The sequence below is a fragment of the Bos grunniens genome, chromosome 4 (genome assembly GCF_055505025.1).
Source record: "Bos grunniens cultivar Pamir isolate PY7600 chromosome 4, Bosgru_T2T1.0, whole genome shotgun sequence".
NCBI classification, from domain to species: domain Eukaryota; kingdom Metazoa; phylum Chordata; class Mammalia; order Artiodactyla; family Bovidae; genus Bos; species Bos grunniens.
Genome location: NC_141168.1, coordinates 105,330,103 through 105,348,112, shown reverse-complemented (window position 1 = coordinate 105,348,112; position 18,010 = coordinate 105,330,103). Strand labels below are relative to the sequence as shown.

The 18,010-nt window shown below is 37.3% G+C and overlaps 1 protein-coding gene and 1 long non-coding RNA gene across 6 annotated transcripts in view; one reads left to right on the top strand and one right to left on the bottom strand.

The window, feature by feature from the left end:
- Window positions 1–18,010, bottom strand: part of LOC147374623 (uncharacterized) — a 112,165-nt gene that overhangs the window by 71,257 nt on the left and 22,898 nt on the right. The window lies entirely within an intron of this gene.
- Window positions 8,000–17,033, top strand: TAC1 (tachykinin precursor 1). 5 transcript variants are annotated; one of them, XM_086397720.1, is made up of 7 exons: window positions 8,000–8,567; window positions 8,970–9,101; window positions 10,123–10,219; window positions 10,670–10,714; window positions 11,187–11,210; window positions 12,778–12,831; window positions 16,434–17,033. In XM_086397720.1, the coding sequence occupies exons 2-7, from the start codon at window positions 8,979–8,981 to the stop codon at window positions 16,481–16,483; spliced, it is 393 nt and encodes a 130-aa protein (XP_086253846.1). In that variant the 5' UTR covers window positions 8,000–8,567; window positions 8,970–8,978; the 3' UTR covers window positions 16,484–17,033. The 5 variants fall into 5 exon arrangements, with proteins under 5 accessions (XP_086253846.1, XP_086253848.1, XP_086253849.1 ...); XM_086397721.1 differs by lacking the exon at window positions 8,000–8,567 and adding an exon at window positions 8,612–8,764; XM_086397722.1 differs by lacking the exon at window positions 10,670–10,714.

Here is an 18,010-nt window from a genome sequence, read left to right as displayed (position 1 = left end):
CTGTGAGAACAAATTAGGGACTATGCAACATGTTTATGGAAATAATAAGCAGTTTAGATTCAGCAAGATGAATTACTGACACAAAAGTCAATTACTGACAGAAAGAGGAAAAGGTAAGATAATCTAAGTGAATGTGAAGGAAAAGAGTGAAGAAAGAAGTTTGGAAGAATATTGCAGATATGAAATATACATATTACAATATTATATACATAATAAAATATATTATGATCCAAAAAAAAGATCATAATATTCTTGAAGTGGAATTTCCATTTTAAAGGTATATTCACAAAGACATAATACAATAGAATTTCCCCAAAATGAACAGAGAATAATCTGCAAAACAAAAAGTTCATGACACACTAAGAAAATTAAATGTGAAATGATCAACAATAAGACATATCCTAAGTACACTATTAAATGTAAAGGATAAAGAAAGAATTCCAGATTCTTAAGCAAAACAGCAAATCACATCTAAGCAGGAGGAAATATTATCCCATCTCAGAATTCTCCACAACACTCAGTTCTACAAGACAATGAAGAAGTGTCCATAAAGTGTTGAGAAAGATGAAATTTAATTTTAAAATATTTTAACTGGACTTCCCTCATGGTCCAGTGGTTACAAACCTGCATTTCCACTGCAGGGGGTGCAGTTTCAATTCCTAGTCAAGGAAGTTCCACATGTCCCTGGGGAGCAGCATAGAATAAAATAGAATAGAATGAAATAAAACAAAACAAAATAAAAATATTACAACTATTCAAGATGCCATTCAAGCATGGGAACCACTGAGAGGCATTTACTGGCATGAAAGAACTCAGTGGATGCAATATGTTTGATTTCTTCTTGAGGAAGAAAAAAATTGCTTGACAGCAACATCCAGTCAAATAAAAGATGATTGAAAATAAACTTGACAATGGCAAAGCTAAATTAAAAGAATTGTGGTGAATGTAAATCTGTTTAGATATAGGATGAAAAGAAGACAACTAATGAAAGAGAAGCAAAAATAATTGTGAATGTTACAAACTCGAATAATGTTAAAGTAATAATATAACTATAAAAATTAGGAGGTGGGGGTAAGGCAGATGGGAGGATGTTTGGGTGTTAATGCCCTCATCTTTTAAAACAAGAAATAAATAGATACTCTCCAAATATCTATTTTTAAAATGTTCCATACTAGTCTCTTAAATTTATTTCCAAATCCTTTTTTTTTTTTAGCATTAATAGATTCTTTTATGGAAAAAATACCTTGTGGTGAAGAAACATTTTTCATTTTTATCTTCCACTAAAGTCAAATAAAATATAAGGAACTATCTTTTATTAAAAATATTTCCTAGTAGGAATCATCCTACTTTCATAACTTTTATTTATTTGTGACTACTGCTACATTCTTCAACTTATAATATGCATAGAAATATATTCAAATAAGGTTAAGAGTGATAATTTCTGAGTTTGGGGTAATTTTTAAAACACATTATTGTACTTTTATGCATTGCTGTATTTTTTAAAAAGAACATGTCTTATTTTACAAAAAAAAAAAAATTAGGTGACTTTTTTCCCTTAAAAATTGCAAGCAGCAGATCAAGATGCTAACTGTTTTATTCTAGCTTATGAGAAAATGAATTGCAGTATTTTTTCTTTGCATTTTCCTGTATGTTTTTAATTTAAAAACACAAAAGTTGATTTGTTACTTTTTGCTTTTTCACCATTCTACTTTGCAGACATATGTATTTTACTGATATGGACATTTTTAAATAAATTCAGTGTTTGGGGAAATAAAATAAAGAGTATAAATATCCCAAATAAAAGAAATAAAGAATATAAATAGCCCAAATCACGCAATGTTCAAGGAGAAAGTGTATCAATAAGTGCATGACCTTGCTAGGAGCACTAAGTTAGCAATTAATGAATGACACAGAAAGGTGGGAAATGTATTCTTTGATCAATTTTTATCTCATTATTGTTCATTACTCAATTCTATGAAATAGCTTTTTCTTTTAATGTACTGTGGCCCATTTATTAATACAACATACAGCATCTGAACAGAGTTATGCACCTGGTTACATTGAGCTAACAGGGAAGAATTTGTGAAATAACTGTTATTTCATAAAGCACATCAGCAACTCTGAAAAAAAAATAATCTAAAATGACCCACTTTAGGTATGAAAAGACAGAGAGGGATATGATACATATTTGCTTATAATATAATAACAACAACAATAAAAAGAATAAAAGGATAAACTAAAACCCTAAAAGAAAGAGTTACTAGAAGGAAGAGGGTGAAGGAACAGGTATTGAAACTATACTTCTTTAAACATATTGTGTTTCGAATATTTGAGTTTAGAACTATGTACTTTACATAATTTGAATGAAAGCAATTCCTAAAACTCAAGAGCAAGGTGAGAAATGAACCCGTGTATATTAGAGTTGATACCACAATCATACAAAGAAGTTTTACAATGATTTTAATACACAGTAAATTGACTGAACATACCCTGTGTGATATATCTAAAGATTTAAAAAATGCAATAAAACTCTTAGTATGTTTCTAACAATCATATTATTGATTATGTTGGCATCATGTATTGAGATAAAGCAACTGAGTAATGATGTTGATGTCATTGGGAACTGGGATTTTTTGGCATAGAAAGGAAGATGGAAAAATGAAAATGTTAAGGAAAGACCTGAAAATATCTTGATTGGAACAGAAAGTGTCAGAATATATTCATGATTTTAAACATACACACACACACACACACACACACACATTTTCAGTTCTATTCATTGAAAAACTCTTGAAACAATGAAGAAATTCATAGCAGTGTGCACCCATAATACCTAGATTATGGTCTCTAATTCTCATTTCTAATGCAAAAGAAACAAGAGCTCCTTAAAAGCAAATTTAAGGTTTGCCTCAAATTGCAGGTTTGAGGCAGGAAATACACAACTTAAACATGGAATATCCTGTCTCACTAAAAACAAGAAAGCCATCAAAGCCTGTTTAAGGCATATCACACCTCAGGAGTCAATTTGAAAAGACACCTTATGATCACCTTTCTTCTTCTGGCCAGGAAATGGGATAATTTGAGCACTGATTAGAAGGAGCCCTGCTTCTAACTAGAAAAAGAAGAAACCCAGGGTTAGTAGAAGGAAAAAAAAAAAAATCATAAAAATCAGAGCAGAAATAAATGAAAAAGAAACAAAGGAGACTATAGCAAAAATCAACAAACTAAAAGCTGGTTCTTTGAGAAGATAAATAAAATAGACAAACTATTAGCCAACTCATCAAGAAAAACAGAGAGAAGAATCAAATCAACCAAATTAGAAATGAAAATGGAAAAATCACAACAGACAACACAGAAATACAAAGGATCATAAGGGACTACTATCAGCAACTATATGACAGTAAAATGGACAACTTGGAAGGAATGGATGAATTCTTAGAAAAGTATAACCTTCCAAAACTGAACCAGGAAGAAACAGAAAATCTTAATCAACATATCACAAGCATGGAAATCGAAACTGTAATCAAAAATCTTCCAACAAACAAAAGCCCAGGACCAGATGGATTCACAGGTGAATTCTACCAAAAATTTAGAGAGGAGTTAACACCCATCTTATCAAACTCTATCAAACTCTTCTAGAAAGTTGCAGGTAAACTGCCAAACTCATTCTATGAGGTCACCATCACCATAATACCAAAACCAGATAAAGATGCCACAAAAAAAGAAAACTACAGGCCAATATCACTGATGAACATTGATGCAAAAATCCTCAACAAATTCTAACAAACAGAATCCAACAGCATATTAAAAAGATCATATATCATGACCAAGTAGACTTTATCCCAGGGATGCATGGATTCTACAATATTCAGAAATCAATCAATGTGATACACCACATTAACAAATTGAAAGATAAAATCCATATGATTATCTCAATAGATGCAGAGAAAGTCCTTGACAAAATTCAACACCCATTTATGATTTTAAAAAAACCTCTATAGAAAGCAGGCATAGAAGGAACATACCTCAACATAATAAAAGCCATATATGATAAACACACAGCTAACATTATCCTCAATGGAGAAAAATTGAAAGCTTTCCCTAAAGTCAGCAACAAGACAAGGGTGCCCACTCTCACAACTACTATTCAACATAGTTTTGGAAGGTTTAGCAACAGCAATCAGAGAAGAAAAAGAAATAAAAGGAATCCAGCTGGGGAAAGAAGAAGTAAAACTCACACTGTTTGCAGATGACATGATCCTCTACATAGAAAATCCTAAAGACACCACCAGAAAATTACTAGAGCTAATCAAAGAATATAGTAAAGTTGCAGGATATAAAATTAATACACAGAAATCCCTTACATTCCTGTACACTAACAATAAGAAAGCAGAAAGAGAAATTAAGGAAACAATTCCATTCACCATTGCAATGAAAAGAATAAAATACTTAGGAATAAATCTACCTAAAGAAACAAAAGACCTATATATAGAAAACTATAAAACACTGATGAAAGAAATCAAAAATGACACAAATAGATGGACAAATATACCATGTTCATGGATTGGAAGAATCAATATAGTGAAAATGGGTATACTACCCAAAGCAATCGATAGATTCAATGTAATCCCTATCAAGAACTAGAACAAATAATTTCACAGTTTGTATGGAAATACAAACAACCTCAAATAGTCAAAGCAATCTTGAGGAAGAAGAATGGAACTGGAGGAATCAACCTGCCTGACTTCAGACTATACTACAAAGCTACAGTCACCAAGACAGTATGGTCCTGGCAGAAAGACAGAAATATAGATCAATGGAACAAAACAGAAAGCCCAGAGATAAATCCACACACCTATGGACACCCTATCTTTGACAAAGGAGGCAAGAATATACAGTGGAGAAAAGACAATCTCTTTAACAAGTGGTGCTGGGAATACTGGTCAACCACTTGTAAAAGAATGAAACTAGAACACTTTTAACACCATACACAAAAATAAACTCAAAATGGATTAAAGATCTAAATGTAAGACCAGAAACCATAAAACTCCTAGAGGAAAACATAGGCAAAACACTCTCCAACATAAATCACAGCAGGATCCTCTATGACCTACTTCCCAGAGTAATGGAAATAAAAGCAAAAATAAATGGGACCTAATTAAAAGCTTTTGCACAATGAAGGAAACTATAAGCAAGGTGAAAATACAGCCTTCAGAATGGGAGAAAATAATAGCAAATGAAGCAACTGACAAAGAATTAATCTCAAAAATATACAAGCAGCTCACACAGTTCAATTCCAGAAAAATAAACAACCCAATCAAAAAATGGGCCAAAGAACTGAACAGACATTTCTCCAAAGAAGACATACAGATGGCTAACAAACACATGAAAAGATGCTCAACATCATTCATTATCAGAGAAATGCAAATCAAAACTACAATGAGGTACCATCTCACACTGGTCAGAATGGCTATCAAAAAGTCTGCAAGCAATAAATGCTGGAGAGGGTGCCGAGAAAAGGGAACCCTCTTACACTGTTCGTGGGAACGCAAACTAGTACAGCCACTATGGAGACCAGTGTGGAGATTCCTTAAAAAACTGGAAATAGAACTGTCATATGACCCAGCAATCCCACTGCTGGGCATACACACCAAGGAAACCAGAATTGAAAGAGACAAATGTACCCCAATGTTCACTGCAGCACTGTTTACAATAACCAGGACATGGAATGTCCCAGATGTCCAACCTAGATGTCCATCGGCAGATGAATGGATGAGAAAGCTGTGGTACACATATACAATGAAATATTACTCAGCTATTAAAAAGAATGCATTTGACTCAGTTCTAATGAGGTGGATAAAACTGGAGCCTATTATACAGAGTGAAGTAAGCCAGAAAGAAAAACAGCAATACAGTATATTAATGCATATACATGGAATTTAGAAAGATGGTAATGATGACCCTATTTGTGAGACAGGAAAAGAGACATAGATATAAAGAACAGACTTTTGGACTCTGTGGGAGAAGGCGAGGGTGGGATGATTTGAGAGAATAGCATTGAAACATGTATATTACCTTATGTGAAACAGATCACCAGTCCAAGTTCCATGCTTGAAACAGGGCACTCAAACCCAGTGCACTGGGACAACCCTGAGGGATGGGACGGGGAGGGAGGTGGGCGGGGGGTTCAGGATGGGGGACACATGTACATCCATGGCTGATTCATGTCAATGTATGGCAAAAACCACTATGACATTGTGAAGTAATTAGCCTCCAATTAAAATAAATAAATAAATTTTTTAAAGTAAAAAAAAGGAGGCCTTCTATTTTTCTTTGAAGAATGGAAATACTTCAATTGTGTTTAAATAAATGAGGTCATAATGATACTAAATTTGGAGGGGGGAGGGCCATATTTGAATGTATTAATTTACCAACTCATTATTTTAATAATTGGTAAAAGGAAGTAATCAAGCACTTATCCTATCTTTCCTATTAGCCATGTCTTAGAGTAACTACATAATTGTTGAGAAAAATTTTTATATTGAAGGAATAGGTTGAATAATAAATAAAAAGTGAATTTTAAAATCATAGTAACACTATTTTGTAAGTACTACTAAGTTAATGGATCCAAAATGGTCAGCAACAGCTGCTAACTCTCAAAAGGAGAAACAACCAGATATCATGTGCTTCCTAACACCACATGCAGAGTAACTTTGTCAAAAAAAGCAAACCAAGATGACATTAAACTTCTAGATACAAATACCAATTAACTGGAAATAGAACAGAGGAACAAGTTAAAAGAAACCATTAGGAGGCAATCAGCAAACTCCCAAACTCAGGACACTATACTGAGCAGTTCTTATCTATAAAATAGAGAGAGAGGACTATAGATTAGGGAAGATTTAAGACATAGGTGAACTAATTGCAATTTATAAACTTTGTTACAATTCTAAAATCAACTAGTAAAGTGTATGGGGGAGGGACCCATAAAACAATGAGGACTGTTTGAACACTGGACATTAATATAAAGAATTATGTTATTTTATGTTGCTTTTAGGTGGAATAATAGCATAGTTCTTTTATTTTTTTATCCTTTGTATAGACATGACAAAATATTTAGAGTTGAAATTATGTCTGAGATTTGCTTTGAAATAATCTGAGTTGTGGGGAAATACAAAGTGAAACTTGCAAATTGTTTCAAGTGGATGATTCTCTACTTTTGTACAAGTTTATAATTTTCCATATAAAGAGAAAGAACAGAATGCCTCCTGGTGTGAGGCTAGGCATAAAGAAATGAGATAGACACACAAAAATTCAAACATCAGGGTCACTTAAGAAAGAACAAAAAATAATAGAGAAAAATATCTTGGCTCTAAGTCAGTTGCAATAAATTATTTCCTTTATGCACTATACTAAGAACATCAGAATCAACTGGAAGACATAGTGTTTACTAAGGAAAGGGGAGAACACAACACCACCCCAGATACAACAGTCATTAGTTTACAAGGCAAACCATGGGCTCATGAAAACCTGTGATATCTGTACAGAAGCTATTTGCCTAATAGCCTTGTATTGATAATGACTGTCCAATTAACATCTTCACTACACTTATTACACACACGAGAAATCTATGAAGGATCTGAAGAGACCTTTAGTGACAAACAGGAATGAGCCTATACATATCTTAGGGGTTTCTTGAAGGTAACTATAGCTAGCTTGGAACAAAAGATATCCTAAAATGGCACTGATATGAAAGTTCTTCGTTCAATGCTACGTTTAAATGCCCGCGTCTCCAAAATGTAAAATAAATCTTTCATCCTTTGAAATCCTATGGGACTGGAAAGTCTTTTTGTATTACTGAAAAAAAAAAACAAAAAAACCGCCAGTATTCTAGTTGGTTTGAGAGAAGGTTGTTCTGCTCACAGAAAGATGTTGTATCTCAGAAACACTTAAGATACTCTGCAGACGGAAATAGGGGGGAATGCGCCCCCCCCCCCCATTTGGAGTTCTCCTTTCTTAGCCTGATTTCCGACAATATTTTAATATCTGAAGTTATTTGGCCATCCTTAGAAGTGCAACTTATCCTCTCATGGCACGAAAAAGTTGCCTAAGTCCGAGGAATGAGTCACTTTGCTTTGATGAGTAATCTTAGGTGTCATGGAACCTCGTTCCGAAGAAAGAGGGGAGGGGGCGTCAGATATGCCTACGGAAGAAGACAGGCCGCTGGGTATTGGATGGCGAGAACTCGATATTCCTATAATTGCGTCATTTCGAACCCAATTGGGTCCAGATGTTATGCGCACCGACGGATTACCGTCTGGGAAACTCTCAATCAGACGCAAGCGAAAGGAGAGGAGGCGGTTAATTAAATATTGAGCAGAAAGTCGCGTGGGGAGCGCGTCACGTGGGTCCCGAGACTCGGCGAGCCTGGGATAAATACCGCGCGGCAGCCAGCAGGCAAAAGAGCGCACTGCTGACCTCCTCCATCCTTGCTGCGACCGAGAGAGTGCGCAGCGCCCCGCGAGTGCTCAGACCAGCAGAGGAACCTCCCGGGCGGGTCAGCTACGGTAAGTGCCCGCGCGCTGTAGTGCGCGCTTTCCGCACCGCGCACCGCTCGGAGGCGGCGTCTAGCAGGGCTGGATGGGCGGCTGCTGCGGACAGCGGGGAAACACCCGGGGGGACAACTAGGGAGCTGCGAGGAAACGGGTATCCCAAGTGCTTTATCCCTCCTTGTCTTCCACCCGCACAGCCTCCTGGCTTGAAGGTATGGATTGATGGTTGGAAGCTGGGGATTTGGGGTCTAGGAAGAAGGGAATTTGAGAAGCTTTTAGGGCTTTTCTTTCCTAACGTGCACATGCAGGACTTTAGCCCTTTAGGTGGGTTGTCTTGTTTCAATCTGCCCTGAGTCCTATCGTGGAATCAAAAATTCTTTTTTTTCCCCCTCTGCCTTTTCTCCCTACTCTTCCCAGAAATCCAACATGAAAATCCTCGTGGCCTTGGCAGTGATTTTTTTCATCTCCACTCAACTGTCTGCAGAAGAAATCGGAGCCAACGATGATTTCAATTATTGGTCCGACTGGTCCGACAGCGACCAGATCAAGGTGAGACCCGTTCCCTAGATGGCCTGCGCCCTTCTTCACGGGTTTAGGAGCTGTCACTTACCACCATCCCACCATCACCCCCAGCGATAGCATCCTAGTTACCCTAGCGGGCTCCGGGATCACAGCCAGAGGCAGTGGGGCGCGCTGCGAGGGCTTGTAAAGGAACGTCATTCCCCTGGGTCCCGCAACCAAGAACCAAGTTTCCTCTCCATCGTCGGGACTCAGGAACTCTCTGGAGGAATAATACCCTCCCTAAGAATCCCGGGATCCTCACAAGACTGGAAACCTCACAAGGTTTCATCCCTCTGCAAAAGGGCCTGGCGTTTGGAAACGCTGGGCAGACACAGAGGAGAGCGCGTCCGACGCAGGCAAAAGCAGGGGCAAGTGGCCAGTTGCTGGGGGCCTGGAGAGGCGCAGGTGGGTGGGAAGCTAACTTCCGGCTTTGACTTCTATTTTACTGACCTGAAGACATAGCCGCAAGTTTTCCTTTAGATTGCTCGCAGGCTGTTTGCGCGAGGGACCCACATGCAGCGGGAACAGTGAGAGTCACGCACTGCTAGTCGCTTCTAAAGCGCTGTCACCTTACCTACCATCCCCGGCCAGTCCCTCTCCTCCTCCCGCCACACACACCTGTGTGCATTTAGGGCGGTGATAGGTCGCCGAAGCCAGCGCTTGAGATGAGACAAAATCCGGTAGCTGAGAGGCTGCTGAGTGAGGGTCCGGGTGCTGGGAGCAAAGAACGGAAAGCGCTCTCAGGGCATGGAGGCACTGCGCGTCCCGCTAATGGCAAGGCTGGGCTAGCAGGAGGCGGAGGTGCAGGACAGCAACTGGGCGGGGAGGGGTGGAGAGAGGGGAGCGCCCAGGCTTGAGGAAGCTCGGCTTCCTTTCTCCTCGGAGCTGGTTCTCTAATCCTGGCCTGGCCCCACTGCCAGGATTTGCCCAAGGCTGGAACGCACTCCGGAATCCCAGTGCCTCGAACTGGTTGCCTTCAGGCCCGATAATCCGTGTGTTTGTCCTCTAGGAGGAAATGCCCGAGCCCTTTGAGCATCTTCTGCAGAGAATCGCTCGGAGACCCAAGCCTCAGCAGTTCTTTGGATTGATGGGCAAACGGGATGCTGGTGAGATGGGCAGTCGTCCCTCCCTGTCTCTCTGGGCAACCCACACACATACACTCCCACCCAGGCTCTTAGCTGGTGCTCAGAGCACCCAGTCTCTCTTGCTCTGTGAGCAGAGATTTCCACTCTAAAAGGGATATATCTCCTGGGGCGCGACTCTGGCCCTCACCTCACTAACACACATGTGCCCACGGAGGGAGGGAGATCCATCTGAACCACCAAGAACAGGAACCAACCTTAGCTAAGTGCTTCCTTGCCCAAGGATCCAAACTCACAAGCAACAGGAAGGCTCAGGGTACTCAGTAGGTTCTCAGTGCTTGTGGAAAACTGACTTTAGATTACTGGGGTTAGAGTAGATTCAGCTGCCAGTGTCTTCTGATAGAAGAGTAATCTCCTTGAATTCATCACACCATCAGTGGAATGTGTGGTTAACGTCAATTTGTCTCTTGTCAGATTCCTCAATTGAAAAGCAAGTGGCCCTGTTAAAGGCCCTTTATGGTAAACATTTCTATAAATCTTTATTTTACTATTGTGAATGCACATGTGTGAAAATGAAGAAAGCCTTTTGTGGACTCAAATACAGATTCTTGATAATGCCTGTTGAATTGAAGAGATGTGTTTGCTCTCTCTCTCCTGAGATCAGAGGTGATGGACCTTGAATGCATGTCTCATAAGAAAACAAGAGACGTGGTATGGTCAGGCAGTTATTAGCAGACCTCAGAAGTCTCACAGACCTCAGTTTGAATCTGTGGCCCATGTAAACCACTTAAAACTATTCCTTTTGCTAAAACATTGCTTTTATTATTAATAATTTGGTTAGCATTTATGGTTTTGCTATATTCCTCAGGATAGTACATGAATGAGAAATGTTGCATTAGTTTAAAAATCTATTTGTTTTATAATTCTCTTTAAAAATGTAGCTCCTTTTAAACAAATCTATTGTTTGCTAATTTTATCTTTCTTTCTATAGGACATGGCCAGCTTTCTCACAAAAGTAAGTTCCAAATTATTTTGACATTTATCAAATGCAAATATAAATTATATTGAATTCCATTTTATATAATATCTAATTTTCTGTTGTAATGTAGGATTTGATATTTTTAATTAACACGATTTAAGAATGGAGGATACTCAATTACATCCAGAACATAATTGTTTAAAGTTCTGTTGTTTAAACATATCATACCTACCATAAAGATGCATTATATTAAAAATCCTTTAGCTCCCAGCTAAACTGTTGTTGAATTCCTGACCCACAGAAACTGAGATAATAAATATTTGTTGTTATTTTAAACTGCTAAAGAAAGAAAAAAGAAGAGGAAAAAAGGGAAGGAGGGAGGAGTCCTTTAATTCATACAAATTGTTAGTTTTAGGTAAGAATTTCAATCCTAGGGGTAAAAATCCATCACACATTCCTCTTCCCTCATTTTCACCCTGCCACTTCCACTGCAAAAACAAAAGCAAAAACAAAAATTAAAGCATTTATAGGCATCTCCGAGTTCATTTTAGTATGTTGGATTCCATGTTGACATAATTTATTAGAGTAATCCAGCAGTCAGTTAAGAAGATGAAGTGAATGTCTGAGTAGAGAATCCATACTAAAGTAAAGACAGAAATGTATCAATAGTTTTGTGATCCCATGATGGGATGGGAGACCTCAGTCTTTCCAAGCATAGCGAAACATTCTTAGGGCAGCAAAGGTGGCAGAATCGTGGCACTTGGCGGTCACTAGATTGCAGTCTCCTGGTTAATGGAACCAGAGTTGCAGAAAGTCCCAGGGATCCATCTTAATCACACTCACTTAGCCCAAGGTCCAATCCAACTTGGATTCTGGCTCACCAAGGGCAGAGCAGGCCACATTAAGATAGCAGCCATGTAGTATAAACCAAGCTAATGCAGTATAAGCCAAGAGACATTCTACCACTAGAGTTAAAATAATAATCCTTTCTAAAGGTTTCATCTTTGAAAATAAATAAATATTATTCATATTTATTTTCTCAGGATTTTACTTTCAAAGGAATTATATATAGCAAAATTCTATGTGATGAAAATAAATGTACTCTATTAATTCAAAACATACTTTTTCCACAGGAAATATTTTTTTAATCCAGTGAAATAGAAATAATGACCATTAGAAATTTATAATTATTGAGTATAGGATTCTGATTTAACTTAGCTTTAGTTTCCTGAGAAATATAGCATATTCAGTAATATGAGGATATTTCTATCACACATATGTGAAGTTGACTTCCTAAAAAATCAAAGCTTGCTCAAATAGCAACAATATTTAAAGCATTATATAAAACACATAAAATAGAATAAGAATAAAGTATATTTGCTAATATTTAGCTGTAGAATTGAGAAAAGTGCTTTCATTGTATTATTTTATTTACTAAGACTTACTAGGAGTCTTTATTTCTTCAGGCTCATCAAAACTTGAAATAGTTATGCATTTATTATATAGGCATATATTTGGAGGCTTGCTTTTCTTGGTACTAGTTATAACAGTTTATTTCCTCAGATATATACATATTAAAATACCCCTAAATGTATTTTTCCAGGGCATAAAACAGATTCCTTTGTTGGACTAATGGGCAAAAGAGCTTTAAATTCTGGTATGTATAAAACCATGACTGGACATAAACAGTATCTTAAATCTACTCTACTTTCTCTAAGGCATTCTTTTCAAACTATTAAACAGGAATAATAAAATTAAAATGAGTACCTATGTTGAAAAAATCTAATTGCAATAAATAAATCCAAGAATGGATTTATAGCTGATTGAGCGAGCTAATACCACAACAGTAGTCTATCATTCTCAAACTCCTAGTGCCTTCCCCTTTTAATCATTACCTAACCCGAATCTTTGGGCTAGTTCAATATCCTTTCTCTTATATCTGTTCAATAGCTACATTTTACCTTACTGAACTAAGAGCGGTGGGGAAGGTGAAGGGGGGATTAAAACCAAGCTAATTAGAAAGTCTTACAAAAGGTTAAATCTGACAGTCTTCTAACACAGAAATAAACAAAAACAAATCCACTTTTACAAATCACTTGCTCTTTATGAAATTATAATAGCTCATACTCTATACCTCCTGATGAATGTTTAGCACTAGGAGAGTAACATAGTCCATTCCAGTGCCTTAAAAAGAGAAACCATCAAATTATCCTAGAGGGTTATAATCAGTCCTGGCTATAAAACCCTTAAAGAGAAGGAGTGCTACAGTTCTCTTCATAACCCAGTTTAATTCTGAACAACTCTTTCACTTGATATAAAGCCTGCATATTTCCTTTCTTTTCTTTAATTTCTATATTGTATGTAAATGCCACTTGTATAGATCTGAAAACTCATTTCTTAACTCATTCATCATAGTATTTTCAAGGTTAAATAACCCCTGTATCATTTTCCTAGAGACTGATATTTTGTTAAGCTCATTCAGGCCTTACAATCCATTGGTTATTTTTCTTAGGAAAGCTATGCAAATTCTCTGTTTACCTTCAGTGAAATTAGAATTAAAATACCAATCATGTAAGTAATTAGAAAGTAATCATCACCCATCTTACCCATTTAGAGTATTTCCAGTTTCCTGAAAATCTATAACTAAGATGTGCTGACTTAACTAATCTTAAAAAGTCAAGCAAAAATGAGGTATTTTAGCCTATATATTGATTCTCTACCTTGAAAATTTAGATACTACTTTTGCATTTCTTCATCAGTAATTTGGAGGGTTCTCAATTTTAAAGAAGTTGTGAATGTACATAATGAAACACTAAAATTGTTTTATTGCTATGTATTATCTTCCAGCTTTTAGAAATGGAATATAAGTTTAAACCACATTGGCGTTATATGTATCAGAAGTGTACACTAGCCCTTATATAACTGTGGTTTTCTTGAAACCATGCCAGTCATCAACTTTTCATTTTCAGAACTGATACAGGTTTCAGAACATGCTTAACTGTACAAATAATATAGATATGTGCAATTTGGAACAAATTAGATGCTATTAAAGGTACTTAAAATAGTAATATAATTATAGATAGTATTAAATAGAATCATTGTATGAATCACAATCAATGACTAAATCTTTGCTCCTCCATTTTAGTTAAGAAAATATCAAAGGAAAACATGGGCAAACATGTAATCTATAACAAATCAGGTACTTTGGCATATAATTAGTTGAGGCAAGGTTGTCATAGTGTCTATCACCTTCTACAGCCATCTGATCCTTACCCTGTTGTGGTAAGGACCTTTGACAATCTGACAAGCCTAGAAACCATCTTCCCAGGGAAACCCTCATCAGTTCATACACACAAACATTTGCGGTTTTAGAGGGTTCGAGGACCAGGTAAGAACTTTGCTTCCAGTTAAGACATTGTTTTCCAGCTTGATCACTAATCTGTCTTTGGTCAGTTTACATTTACCTCCCTTCTCTGAGGAATAGAATTATGTTACGAATGCTTGTCAGCTTTGTACATGTTTGACATGTACACTATTAAAAACATTCAGCTTATTGTTGACCTCACTTAAGTGAATGCTGTATACTAATGAGCATCTGCTAAGTGGTAAAGGAGGGAAGTGACAACACTGGAGCCTCTACCTACCTTCTCTTTCAGCAAACCCTTCTCACTGAGAAAATTGGTTAGAGTGGCATCTATGATTCCTGATGTCTTTCACAGTTCTTTCTATTTAAAGTCAGTATTTTATCCATGCATACTGAATTTTTAAAAGTGCAGTAGTTTTAAAAATCATTTATCATGTAAATCTAAGAGTATAAAGTATTAGCTAAAATAATGAAAAATGGAAATAAGTATTTTGATCACAACAATCTGATCCTTATTCTTTTGTGGCTACAGATCCCTTTGAAATTATGTTTAATATAATAATATAATGTGGTACTTTTTTCTTTCCACATAGTCAAAGTACTTAAATTACTTGCTAGCTATATGTTAAATACCTTTGGAAACAGTGATTAGTGTTTCACAGGCCATTTAGGGTGCTAGGAGGTAAGTTAAACTATGTTGTATTTAGATGGTACAATTACCCTACTTACAGACAATGAGATTGTTTTTAGTCTCATGGACAGTCTGTCATTGGAAGGAATCCAGAGGACAGGAAGAAACCTTCACACTATTAGGTACCCCTATCCTGGTGCCTAGTGGTAAAGAATCTGCCTCCAGTGCAGGAAACATGAGTTCGACCCCTGGATCAGGAAAATCCCCTGGCAAAGGAAATGGCAACCCACTCCAGTATTCTTGCTGGGGAAATCCCATGGACAGAGGAGCCTGGCAGGGTACAGTCCATTAAGTCACAAGAATGAGACAGAACTTAACAACTAAACCACCACCACCACATACCAGAAATCAGCAAACTTCTTCTGTAAACAGCCAGATGGTAAATATTTTAGACTGTGTGAACCATGCAGTCTCTGGAGGAACTACTCAGATCTGCCATTTTAATGTTAAAGTAGTCAAAGACACCTGGAGAGAGGAATGGTTACCCACTCCAATATTCTTGCCTGGAGAACTCCATGGGCAGAGGAGCTTAGTGGGCTACAGTGTGTGGGGTTGCAAAGAGTCAGACACGACTGAGCAACCAACACTTAACTTAGGCAAAGACAATACATAAATGAATGGGTGTGGCCATGTTCCAATAAAGTGTTATTTATAAGAAAAGACTGGACTTGGCCCATGACCTATATATAGTTGGTTGACTATATCCTGGAATAAAAGTCCCACATTTTGCTTTCATCCTCCTACTATTCCTGTTTACTTTAGGCACTGTCTTTTCTGTAAATCACCAAGGTGTCTGTCACTGCTCGAGAAAGCTATGGAGAATCAATATTGCAATATATTGTGGAAGTATACTTTGAGGGCATCAAGTCTATAAGGATGACCAAAATAACCAAGAATTCTGTGGATAGATCACTGTCAATCAGGATAAAGACTGAGACCCGAACAGAAGATGCACAAATAAGACTCTTAGAAATACTTTAGTGCAGGGATAAAGTCGTCTCCGACTCTTCGTGACCCCATGGACTGCAGCCCACCAGGCTCCTCCATCCATGGGATTTTCCAGGCAAGAGTACTGGAGTGGGGTGCCATCGCCTTCTCTGAGGGATAAAGTAATGAGTTTAAAATAAATTTCCTGTGCCTTGAACTTTGTTTATCTGTGTCAGTGATCCTCTTAACAAACCCTTTACCTTCTCTTTGTTCTCAGTGGCTTATGAAAGGAGTGTGATGCAGGATTATGAAAGAAGACGTAAATAGACTACCTAACATATTTATTGAGCTTCATTTGTGTCAGTGGTCAAGGAAAGGTAAAATGAAACATGCACTATGAGGAATAATTATTTATTTAATAATTGTTGTTTTGAGTTTAAAACTCAAGAAGTATTTATTTTTCATATTGTGGCAATATATGTTGTAAAAAAAAAAGTGTTGTAATTCTAATCTGACAACTCAGTCAGAAGTAGAAATCAGTGGTAATTTCTCCCCAAAGCACAGTGTTCAATGAAGTTGTAAAAACCTATCAAAGATATATTCTCCAAAGAAAGGAATCATTTCTGTTTCTTGGAAGCAGTCACATCAGCTACTACTAAGGAAAAGAAATTCACATATAGGCTGTGATTCTCCATTTGTTTTCATGGTGAAAATGTGCTGAGAGTTGGTATCAAACTGTGTTTGTATCCCTGCAGCATGTTTCATGTTTTGTGACTATATAGAGACATTTAAAAAGTTTTACTGTGATTCTAAGGTATTTTATTGTACAATGTGTTGTAATAGTTAACATTTTAAATAAAAGAAAAAGTATCTTAAATTGGGCCTTATTCTTTCATTAACCTTTATGTCTAATTGGCAACCTTTCTTTTAGAGGATATGTTCCAACCTGTTTTGGCTGTAAAATAATGAAACATAAAGCTACTAAATTTCTTTTTCTTAAGGAAAATGATTAAATGTAATCAGAGTTTCTCTTTCCCACACACGTGCACCTGTTGTTCAGTCATTGGCATGGCATCCTTCATGGAGAAAACAATTACATTCTGGTTATCCAAACAGTAAAGGCTCAGTTCTGTTTACAAGTGCTTATGATTCCTTTTTACAAATAAAGCAACAACCTGCTTTAAAGATGAATTTTACTGATTATTTCCTTGTTGAGTAAAACATCAGCACAGTACTATTTCAGTCCTCCTTAAAGCCCAGGGATAAGCGTACCAGTGTTTGAGTCTCACTAGAATTGAGACACTAAACCAAACTCTCACAAAGGTCACTGGAACATGCAGAAAGATAGGGAGCTGATAATATGGCATCATCCCCGTAACAAAGATAGAGCCCCTCTCTTACATATCTAAGAACTGCCTGTGAATTACGAGTGCCCATAACACTCCAGCAGAAGCACATGTATCAGAAATACTGAGCAATCAGAGGAAAGCTCTTGTGTATATATTTGAGGGAAGGACTGCCAAGTGCCTTTCTGATTGCACACTGTTACATACTGAATAACTCAGGACAAGCATTGCTCAGTGAAATAAAATTCTGCGAGTTTTTTCTGGACTAGTGACTGTTTTTGATCAATGTTAAGGCAATGGCAACCCACTCCAGTACTCTTGCCTGGAGAATCCCGTGGACAGAGGAGCCTGGTGGGCTGCAGTCCACGGGGTCGCAAAGAGTCGGACACGACTGAGTGACTTCACTTTCACTTTTCAATTTCATGCATTGGAGAAGGAAATGGCAACCCACTCCAGTGTTCTTGCCTGGAGAATCCCAGGGATGGCGGAGCCTGGTGGGCTGCCATCT